The sequence below is a fragment of the Aplysia californica genome, unplaced genomic scaffold, assembly GCF_000002075.1.
Source record: "Aplysia californica isolate F4 #8 unplaced genomic scaffold, AplCal3.0 scaffold00283, whole genome shotgun sequence".
In the NCBI taxonomy this organism is placed as follows: domain Eukaryota; kingdom Metazoa; phylum Mollusca; class Gastropoda; order Aplysiida; family Aplysiidae; genus Aplysia; species Aplysia californica.
The window spans coordinates 287844-299887 of NW_004797553.1; the positions used below are offsets into that span (position 1 = coordinate 287844).

The following is a 12044-nucleotide window of genomic DNA, read 5'->3' on the forward strand; positions in this document are numbered from 1 at the left end:
GTGTATGTGTGTACATGGTGAAGCACCAAACCAAAGTGCCAGGATGTGGACAGTACAGATGTGCCTTATCTTACTTGATCTCACGTATCCTTCAGGACAGAAGCAACCTTCAGAGCATGTCATGGAGCTGCAGAAATCACTGGAGTTGCCGCTGGATCCACAGGCCTCTGGACAGCCATTGCCGCAAGGCAAGTACACACTGCCGTAGTCACACTGCATTGCTGTCAACGTGGAATAAAGAAAACATGAGATACGTTTTTATCATATCACACCATTACGAACGAATGAGTTTGAGTTAGAGTAAAGAGAAGCACATAGACACACTAATGGTCATTTAGTGCTGGGGAAAAGTAAGACAAACAGATAGAAACTACAGAGGTGAAAGTAAAGAAGTAGGACCTAGCAGTGGCGCCCTCCAACCACCCACACAAACGAATGGCTATTTCATGAATTAACAAATGAAATGAACTCAGTCCTGTTTTGACATCACATACATTTTTGTTGCATACTTAATTATCAATCTGAGGCTCTGATTAAAGATTTTCAAAGTATTCAAATTTCTATCTGCCACAAAAACAATCCCATCAATGAGTGCACTGTTACATTTTGAGTAACCTGAGTACTGTTATGAATTCATTATTGGTCATTGAACAGATACTCAGCTCATTAACTCTATCTTCATCCCCACCTTGACCCACCAGGGCCAGACATGGACCTTGACCAAAAGTCTGGAACGTAAGATAACCACCTGCGAGATGAGATGTCTAAGAAGAGCCGTGAACAAAACCAGACAGGACATGGTCAGAAACAGCAAGATCAGAGAAATGGTGGGAACAACACGTGTCCTCCACTACATCCGAAGGCAAAAAATCAGGTGGTTTGGACATCTCACACGTATGGCACCTCACCAGCTTGCCAGTAAAGCCTACTACAGGAAAATATCAGGGTACAAGGCAAGAGGAAGACCAAGAAAGACCTAAATCCCGGGTGTGAAGGATACCCTGAGAACATACAATATCCCACCCAGCCAGACCATTAAACTTGCTAGAGACAGGAAGCTCTTTCTCCCCTCGACGCCCTAGAGGTACATGTGGACGGATAAAGTAAAGTAAAGTAAAGTAAGAACATATAAAGGGACGGATAGAGTAAAGTAAGAACAGATACTCACGGCAGAGCCTCTGATGCCTCCAACGTCCTGGTTTGTTGATCTCGTTACAATAGGTTGCGAAGGCAGAAATAGCGTCACAGAGACACTCGCAGTCACCGCCAGAGTCACAGCTGAGGGAGTGCACAGAGAGAAAAGTGAGTGCAAGTGTCCAGCAGAAGTAGTTGTAGTGATTACAAGTGTCTTAGTGATTACAAGTGTCCAGTAGATATAGTTGTAGTGATTAGAAGTGTCTTAGTGATTACAAGTGTCCAGTAGATATAGTTGTAGTTATTACAAGTGTCTTAGTGATTAAAAATGTCCAGTAGATATAGTTGTAGTTATTACAAGTGTCTTAGTGATTAAAAATGTCCAGTAGATATAGTTGTAGTTATTACAAGTGTCTTAGTGATTAAAAATGTCCAGTAGATATAGTTGTAGTTATTACAAGTGTCTTAGTGATTAAAAATCTCCAGTAGATATAGTTGTTTGTGATTACAAGTGTCTTAGTGATTAAAAATGTCCAGTAGATATAGTTGTAGTGATTACAAATGTCCAGTGGATATAGTTGCAGTGATTACAAATGTCCAGTAGATATAGTTGTGGTGATTACAAATGTCCAGTAGATATAGTTGTAGTTATTACAAATGTCCAGCCGTTTAACTTAATTCCAACTAAACAAACTATTACTGAGAAAGAACGCGGTGACGAGACGTCAGGTCAGATCTGGTACGGTTGTTAACTCCGAATGGAATAACATGTAAAAACATTAAGCCTTATCCAGTAATCAGAAAGTTTGCTATGCATTCCTACCTGCAAGCTTGTTCTTTGCAGTTCTGGTAGTAGCCAATGTGGTTGTTTTCACCAAACACACGACAAGCTGCAAACGCCTCGCCTTCAATAATGACTTTACAGGAGTTTTCAGCCCAAGCTGCTCTGTCAGAGCCCTGAAAATTGAAAGAAAAATGTTTATCAGTTCATCGTTTTCAGTGTGTTAGACTGAGCAAGCAGCTTTTGAAAGGACTTTGGGATAACAGCGCAAATAGACGCGCCACTTTCAAATGATACGTCACCAGATGGTGTATATTTCAAACCACAACCTGGGAATTCTGCTTTAGTAAGTGAAGTCGTAGATTCCGAAATCAGCATTGTTTGACAACACAGCGCCGTGAACACGTCAAAAACGTTCATCTGAAAACGTTGCTACATTCAATTACTTTACTGAGCTTTCCGTCAAAAAGAGTTTTTATAGCACTCTGACAGAAGTTTTTAAAAAATCAGTCTGAAAGAAGAACGTACAACATGACAATGATATTCCATGGAAATTTTTACACATGTATGAGCCCTTCTAATTTTGTTGAAGGGATACATTTCTAGAATTATCCAATGACATAGCCTACACATTTTGAAAGAACAATAAAACACCCTGCACCCCTCTCCCTCCCTCCCAACATTCAAGATTCAATTGATCAATTTGAGCAGTATAAGAGATAAGAGCAGTGTGTCCTTTTCATACGTTGAGTTTGGTATTAAAAACCCATAACCAAGATAGTACTTTTCAAGTTTAGGCCTCACCTCTTGGCATTTGGACATAACAGTGTTTTCATCGTTGACTTTGCACTCGGAGTCATCTTCATTCCAACTCTGAGCCAACTTGATAAGGGAGTCTTTTCCCAATCCATCGCGACCAATTCTGTCATCCTGGTTGTTGCCGTTGAATTTACCACACATACCGGCGGTACGGTTGATGAGTTCGCCGGACACTTCGATCCTCACAGTGAGACCTTTTGGAGTAAAGATAGAGAGATGTTGTTTTAGAGACAAGGAACACAGTAAACACTTCGATCCTCACAGTGAGACCTTTTTGGAGAAAAGATAGAGAGATGTTATTTTAGAGACAAGGAACACAGTAAACACTTCGATCCTCACAGTGAGACCTTTTTGGAGTAAAGATAGAGAGAGGTTATTTTAGAGACAAGGAACACAGTAAAAACTTCTTCCTATGGCACCCAAAATGTGTGCTTTTTCAGTGACAGATGCTTCACGGTTATTCCTCTAGCCTTGTCCTTCTAGAAACAATCGTTAGTTCCCTCTTAATATAGCATATTACCGAGAACGCAAAACCGAAAATTGTATTACAAAGTTAAATGTTAAAAATAAAATTCTTTTTAACTCATATATATACTTTCCAAGAAAAACTAAAAATAAAACGTCAAAACTCTATGTTGTGAAAATCCTAGTCTGCTTTGATGTTTGACGAGGAAGCTAATTTCTAGACCATCTTCTGACAAAAACAAAACTTCAAATATCATTTCCCGTAAACTTTGCAGAAAAGGTTATGAATTCTGATATATTCCGTGTAATACGCAATGCTACATATCATAAACAATTAAAAAGAAATCATCATTCCTATATGAGAAGTACATTGTCAGGTTCGACTTTTTTTTCAATTGAGATGTCTCTCGTTTCTTTCTTACACACATAAATACACCCCAGGGCAGTTGACATGATCTTCATTACTATTATTATTAACTGAATACAAAAACGCTACTGTAGCGTTTTTGTATTCAGTTAATATTATAATAATAATGAAGATCATGTCTATAGCGCCCACACCCGTGTAAACACAGCTCCAGGCGCTTTACATAAATGCATAAACCAACAATAGTTTCTTTAAATAGTGTCAATGAGTTCCTAAAACCTCTACATTAAAAAATATATATATACAAATTCTGTTTTATAAATTGATACACCTTTCTACAAATGAAAAGAATTGTACCTCTGTTCCAGTCAATGCTAACTTTTCCGTCAATGACAACCTTCAGGTAGTAGTTGGTGTCGATGATCTGAATCCTTGGGCCGATGTCACCAGAGTATTGATTCTGTCCAATCATAACTGCTGATGGGTTTGTGCTCTTCAGTTCAATGGGCTCTTGCAAGAATTGGGTGTAGATCTTTACGAGGTACATACAGATCTGGTTTGCTGTTGGAAGAACAAGATAAAACCACAAATCAAATTATGACATAATCTTCCCGTGTATAAATCACGTTTAAATTTTTTTAAAGCTCTCGAAGCATAACTGTTTTCAAGTGTAGTAAAATGGTCACATCATGTACTAGATCTACGTTTTAAACACAACATGACAATGACAATCTTTATTCATCTCGGCGGGAGAAGTTTGTCCTGCTCGTTTACAATAGCTGTGGAATGTCACACAGGTTAGATGCACTCACGCATACGCACAACAAGACAGGGCATTAGTGAACACATATTTCACGTGCTGGAACGACCCCGCTCCGTAAACACACACACTCTCTCTCTCTCTCTCTCTCTCTCTCTCTCTCTCTCTCTCTCTCTCTCTCTATGTGAGTGTGTTTCACCTGTAGCACTGTGCGTTCAGTAACCTCACTGCAGTTGGTACGAATGAATTTTTATATCTGTCTGTTCTTGCCTTTTCCGAAATATATAGGTGTACACCAGACAACACAATACACGATGACTTACCTCCAGATCCACATGAGACAGCTTTGAACGTGACTTTGATGCCTTCATCATCAATGCTCAAAGCAGTGTAGGAACAAGTTCCACTGATGGAGAAGTCATTCAAGGATGTTGTATCGAAAGGCTTCAGTTTCAGTGAGGAGCCAGTCAGCAAGCACACACCTATTGGATGGAGGAAGGTTTTCAGGTTAAAACATGCTCAAAGCAGATGGAAAAGTTGTATCAATAAATAGGAATTGAGCTCTTCATCAGAAGTTAAATTTCAAGTTAAAGATTTTGAGAAAGCAATACTTACATTACGGTAACAAATTAAAATCGAACTCAGAAAAAAATGCAATAAAACGTTTTCTCATTGAACTAATGCAAGTACATACCTGTGCAAGTTGGTGCCTCTCCAAATTCAAACAGACCGTCTTTGCAAGTCCTGGATTCGAATTTAAAAAAGAAGACAATTAAAATCGTGTGTAGGCTCGACACTCAAAACGATATTTCTACTGTTTGTTCTTCTGTATACCAGCTTCTCTGTCTCTCCGTCCTCCTGTCCATTGCTGTCCAGCCATATTAATCCAAGTTAAGTCCTTTAGCTTCTTTTCTCATACAAATTGCTCACTTTACTTTGAAAAAAAATAGACTTTTTTTAGTTTTATCCATTTCAGGAACAAGAAGGATCCATATTGTTTCTAGTTTTTTATTCTGTCTCAAGTTTATCTGAACAATGCAAATACCCTTTTTTGCACCTTTATGAACCCTTTTTGATGTGACAATTAATTAATTAAAAACTCTTGAGTGATCACCTATCTTTACATTCTTTGGCAGTTTGGAGCTATTTCAAGAAAGAAATCAGAACTGTTGATGTCTTAATGAGGCAAACTTACTTGACTACACAGTTTGAAGTGACGGAATCTCCATGGTTGTACCACTGGCCAGCTTCGTAGCAAGGACATGCTTTTACACAAGATCCAAACTAGATGCGAGAAAAAGGAAATGAATTAGCCAAAACTGATGAGAAGCTGCATCCAAATAAGCAAAATACATGAAAATTTATCTAAACCTCGCAGGAATGAGTTACATTTACAATTATATTATTTTGACAACACTTCACTTACAAACAGATAAAGCAGGGTTTTTTTTTAAGGATCGAGTTCTGGAAATACTTTTCTGGTATCTCGTTTCATGGAAATAAAGATCGTTAAGCACGCTATTGTGGCAGTTTGTTGAAATAAAATGTCCAAATGATGCTTAAAGTTAACATGATGAAATCACCTGGGTTTGTTTGTATCCCTCTGGACAGAAACAGAGCTGTGTGCTGGTCTGGACGTTGATGCATTCAAAGTTACGGTAGTATGGCTTAGGACACATCAGTCTGGAACATTCTGCGTTATCTCCTTCCTTGATTGACTCCACCACCTCCACCTGGGACACCTGTGGTGCGGCGCAAATCACAGACTCGCAAGTGTCGCTGCACTGAAGTTCAAATCCAGTGCAAAGACTGAAATATTGGGAGGAAAAACAATTAGTAATACAGAACACTCTCAGCTGAGGCTTGTGCTATATTCCATTTGTCTCTGATTGAACCAAGACACACACAAAACTGTTTATTATATCTAACTTCACCATAAAGTTGTTCCTCAATCTTTTTTTGTCGTATGTTTCATGGTGACAAAATCCAATATCTGTATGACATACAAACAATCAGCACTAAATTATGTTATCAAAGTTAGAGAACACATTCTTAGTTTTAGTACGAGTTTTATGGCACTTGCAATACAATAAGGTCATATTAGTGCCGAAGGTTACAGGTGTTGCAAAAAATAACAAAAATAAAAAAGAAGGAGGAGAGATAAATACGATAGTTGTCTGATAGGAAAGAAGAAAAAAACCACACTAGAGCACCCTCCAACCACCCACGAGAACACAAGATTCTCTTTCTCACTACACTTTGAAAGCCTAAAACAAATTCTGACTCACCATTTCTTGCAGCCGACACCAGTTTCTTCATTAGGACGGACGTAGTTGGTTGGATCGGAGAAGTCATAACAGCCGCACTCGGCCTTGGGGACGCAATGTCCGAACTCATCCACGTACTCGCCTTCCTTGCAGCCGCAGTCAAAGACGATCTCGGACTCACAGTTGGTGTACAGATGATCCTTGCAGTTGGCGTTACAGACGTCAATCTTTTTCATCTCACAAGCAGGGGCAGCTGAAAAAATAAAGAAATATATATTATATTATATATATATACATATTTATGTCACATTTTAGATTGTTGCAATATTTACTCTAGACATTGAAAATATAAGGCCTGTACATACCTTTCGTAAGCAGTTAACATGTATTAAGCGGAAAACCTTGATTTTTTAAAAGGTGGGGGTGGGTTGGTAGTTTTCTTTTAAATCTGAGGATCTGTTGCATTTGCTGTTCAAGAAATATTTAGTTGAAATTCAAATTCTAAATGCTGAAAAACAAAAATCAAGCAATACATAATACGTATAATTGTTAATTTGCTCTTGCATGGTAAGTGTGGTTGCAGATTCGTCTCCACATCAACAATTGCTTGTTTTCCTTCACTGAGAAATCATCTCTGTACAATCTTTATGGAACCAACCATTGCTTCTTTTCCTTCACTGAAAAATCATCTCTGTACAATCTTTATGGAACCAACCAATTGCTTCTTTTCCTTCACTGAGAAATCATCTCTGTACAATCTTTATGGAACCAACCAATTGCTTGTTTTCCTTCACTGAGAAATCATCTCTGTACAATCTTTATGGAACCAACCATTACTTCTTTTCCTTCACTGAGAAATCATCTCTGTACAATCTATAATAATATGGAACCAACCATTGCTTCTTTTCCTTCACTGAGATTTCAGCGCTGTACAATCTTTTAATGGAACCAACCACTGCTTCTTTTCCTTCACTGAGATTTCAGCGCTGTACAATCTTTTAATGGAACCAACCACTGCTTCTTTTCCTTCACTGAGATTTCAGCGCTGTACAATCTTTTAATGGAACCAACCACTGCTTCTTTTCCTTCACTGAGATTTCAGCGCTGTACAATCTTTTAATGGAACCAACAATTCCTTATTGTTTTCCTTCACTTAGAATTCATCCCTGTACAATTTACAATCTATCATAGAGCATTTTTCTAGGGTATACTCACGGCATGCAATTGAGGTGATGATGTTGCTGAGAGAGTTGTATGTAGACAGGGCAAATGACTGCAGAACACTGCATCGTGTGGCGTCGTCGGGAGCGCTGTTGCACATCTTCACAAAGTCATCGATGTCAATGCCGGAGTATGCTGGCAGATCTGCTGTGTTCAGCTCGTTGCAAACATCGGCCTGTATCCACAGAAAGCGATAATTGGAGCACAACTCGCACAACTGAATTCCTGAAAACTGTTGCTTAACTCAAAACTATAATTTTAAAAAAACCAACCTGAGAGTGATGCAAATTTTCCTATTTTTATACACAATGTATTTGCACGGGGAACTGATTTTTTTAAGAAATTTGCACTTTACTCAATCTGGATTGAAATTTTTCAAACGTATCACATTTCCCAAAGAGGATTTTTCTCCGGACTGATAAATTTGAAGTCGCCTTTGATGAGCCAAATCATTTGTCCAACAAAGTCCTGTTGAAACTGGTGCAAAGATGATCGGGTTATTGCCCTTTGAATGGGTCCTTTCTTCCAACCCCCCCCCCTCTTTAAATTAGAACCAGTTATAGAAAATAATGACCTCCATCAGTGTCATCAACCTCACCCTCATAACTAGAAGATTCGTGGTAGTCATAATAATAATAATAATAATAATAATATTAATAATAATAATAATAATAATAATAATAATAATAATAATAATAATAATATTAACAATAATAATAATAATAATAGTAATAAATAATAGTAGGCCTATTTAGTATTCAAATACTTTGCCTACTGCTAATAATAATAACAGTAAAAAGAATGTTCACATTGTTAGTAGTGTGGATATCACTAATATCAGGTATATATAAAGCTGATAAAAGCTATAAAATAATATAAAGCTGAGCTCCCTTCCCCACTTACGACATTGGTGGTTGTGAGCTCGTTCAGCGCGGCGTTGCGACAAGCGTAGAATTCCATGAACTCTCCCGGCAACATAGTGGCCTGGTTACGGCCCATGAAGTCGTTGTCTTTGTTGTTGTCCATGTTACCGCAGAGACCGAGGAGCTGAAAGTGGAAGAAAGCAAAGCAAGATTACTGTATCGTGTCATGAGTCATGGCGTGATCCCAGCCGCCAGGTTTCGAGGTCCGTTGTTGGAGTTCAAAGCCCCGAAACCCCTGACGAAGAAGCAGAATCCTTTTCTTGTTCATTTCTCGGAATGGCTTCATTTGCTTTAAAGTACTAATAAACATATTTTGGTTGTTGGTTGCTGGGTTTTTGGTTTTTGTTGGTTTGTTGTTTTTGTTGTTGTTGTGGGAAAAAACCCAAACAATTTACTTTACCTAAAGTGCGTTTTTATTTCATAACATCAAATAAATTGCAGAAAAAAAGACTACAAAACACAAACGTAGGCCTACCTTTCCTCTATAAGCATCTGTTTTGAGTTTCAAGTGCAGAATTCCGTCAGTAGAAACAATTACTCTTACATCGCCACCGTTGATGTCGATGATGAAGTATCTGGTTGACACTTTCCTGTTGAAAGAGAAAGGTAATGTTGTGGAGAATAAGAGCTTGCTCACACAGTTCAACATTTAAATCACAAACGAAAGCAAACATATACACACACGCACGCACGCACGCACGCACGCACGCCCGCATGTACGCACGCACAGATAAACACGCATACACGCACATACGCACACATCGATGGTGTCTGTTGTTTTTGCTGTTCCCAGTCATGTTGTCAACTTGTCCAGTATCTTTTCCCTCTGTCTGCCTCTACCTCTCTTTCCATGAAACTTGCCTGGTGTTACAATATTCCCGAATGCTTCTTTCGCACTGTGTGCCCAATGAAATTTGCCTGTCGCTTTCGTATATTCATCATAAGCTGTCGTCTGCAATTTGCTTCAACCAAGACTTCTTCATTTGTTTTTCTAGCTATCCATGGGATACGCAGCATGCGTCTTATGAACCACAACTCTGTTTTTAGTAGAGGTTTTACGGCTCTCGCGACTGCATAAGGTCATATGAGCGCAGTGTGGGGTCAGGTTGTATAACTTCAACTGTAGGCCTACATAATAATCATACTGTGTTCGTTTCGTGTGAATGACCCACCTGATGTACATGGATGGTCCAAAACCACCTTCAATGATTGGACTACCCTCAGACAAGTCGAGAGAGGACTCTTCGCCGTTGTAATTGACGGTGATCACCATTGAGCAGGCTCGCTCCCCGGTCAGGGTGTCTGTGCACGTCAGTGAGGAGGATTTGATACTCAAGTCCAAGTTATCATCGCTGGACTGTGGACATTGGAAATACGAAATAATATGTGTGAGGCATCGTGGTGAAATCAGATGCTTGGCAAAATAAAGAGGTTGTATCCTTGGAAAAGGCACTTAACACGAATTTTTCTCACTTCACTTAGGTGGAAATGGGAACTCAGCCATAGACAGTAAAAGATCTTGTCAGTATGTTAGTGTTTTAGCGCCTATGAATGGCTGCTTGCACTGTATGCTTCCCTGGAAGTTGAGTTTGTTTCAGAATGCTCTCAGGTCTGCTGGGGTAATAGTATAGATTGTGAAGTGCATAGAGCTTGCTGTTGAGCGTGGATTTGCGCTTTACAAAATGCTATCTGTTATTATTATCTATTACCAACACCATCCAGCACAACGTGCCTACAACAAAAAATCATTAGCAACAAGGCTAGAGGGCGACCGAGAAAGACCTGGATAGACGGAGCCAGGGAAATATTAACCACCCACGGCATCCCCCTGACCCAAGCTCTCCGGCTGGCGACAGAGAGACGTCTCTTTCTTCCCGCGACACCCAAAAGGGTATAAGCGGCGGATAAAAGTAAAGTAAAGAATAATAATAGGACGTTTGTTTGTTTCCCAAATACTTACTTCAACCAGAGTGAATGAGCTGCAGCTGCCGCTGTCCATGGAGTACATTCTTCCGTCAAATGTCTTCACAAACTGGCCGGCGAGGATGGAACAAGATGAGGAGCACCTGTCCATGCTGTCTTCACAGTTCCACACACCAAAGGACTCGCAAGAGCTGGGAACAGATTTTGTTTAAAAACATTACTAGCAAGCCTATCACTAAACAAGAAGTCTGTGCCAGATCTGCGACAAGACACCGTCGATCATGGTTCTCCATTCATTCCTTTGCTCGGATGCTCTTAAAAAAGCCACGTTTCCCTGATCTTTCCCCGTTACCCATTTGCTTAGGTTCCATAAGTTGGTTGCTCTGGGCCTCTTACTGGTTTAAATAATTCATTACTTGACAGTTTCGAACCTATCAGATGGAAAAGGAAGAAAATAGGAAAAGAAGCCGTGACCATTACTTCGAATCACAATGAGCAAAGAGGTTTTCACCTTTGTATCGAAAAGGGGGGGGGGGGCAATGACGAACCAGTAAATTGTCAGAAATATCACATTTCAAAAGTCGGGATTCTGACTAACAATTAGAGACTGTTGTTACTTGCAATAGAAAGACAGAGAATAAAATGGTTCGGCCACCTGTTACGTATGTCACCTGACCAGCCAGCCTCGAGAGCCTAAAACACCAAGCACTCAGGCTAAATAGGAAGAGGAAGGGCACGCGAAAGGTGGATCGATGGTGTCAAGGAAACCCCGAGAAAACATAATATCACTGCTGAAAGAGCTGCGGGGCTGGCCTACCATTAAAAAAAACTGCATCTCCACTCTCGACGCTTAAAGGCAACATAGGATAACAAAAGTATAAGTGAAGTAAGTAAGTTATTAGCAACGTTTGAATAGAAATAGCAGGGCTCGTACCAAACACGGCATCCATCTCCAGACTGGATCTGTTCTCCGCGGTTGTAGTATTTGCCGTTGTCAGCTTTACACTGGCAGTCATCGGGCTCGACACATGTGTTGTTGATTCTGGCCATGCCTGCTGGGCACTCGCAACCTGCGAATGGTTGTCCGCGGCAGCTGTCCTTGGTGTAAGAGTACTTGGTGGCACCACAGGTGAGTGGGCATCTGTTGGTGATGAGGCCGTTGAACAGGAATGGCTCTCTGCATTTCTTTGCTGTAGAATACACAAGCGGAGAAAGGTTTCTGTATTGAAGTTTGGCTTGAATTACCACCAAGACGAGGAGTTCATCGTAAAATGAATGAATGAATGAATGATTAGATAGGAATAGGACATACACGCTCGTGCACACATATACAAACACACACACACACACACACACACACACACACACACACACACACACACAG

The 12044-nt window shown here is 39.9% G+C and overlaps 1 protein-coding gene across 1 annotated transcript in view; it reads right to left on the minus strand.

Annotated features, from left to right (window-relative positions):
* Positions 1–12044, minus strand: part of LOC101846823 (SCO-spondin) — a gene marked incomplete in the record, with an annotated part of 41593 nt that overhangs the window by 14658 nt on the left and 14891 nt on the right. The window contains 16 exon segments of the mRNA XM_013084284.1: positions 75–221; positions 1169–1278; positions 1958–2091; positions 2720–2928; positions 3924–4127; positions 4650–4808; positions 5021–5070; positions 5522–5610; positions 5910–6135; positions 6615–6846; positions 7809–7989; positions 8718–8861; positions 9213–9327; positions 9910–10094; positions 10698–10851; positions 11595–11850. Coding sequence (XP_012939738.1) covers positions 75–221; positions 1169–1278; positions 1958–2091; positions 2720–2928; positions 3924–4127; positions 4650–4808; positions 5021–5070; positions 5522–5610; positions 5910–6135; positions 6615–6846; positions 7809–7989; positions 8718–8861; positions 9213–9327; positions 9910–10094; positions 10698–10851; positions 11595–11850 — 2595 coding nt within the window.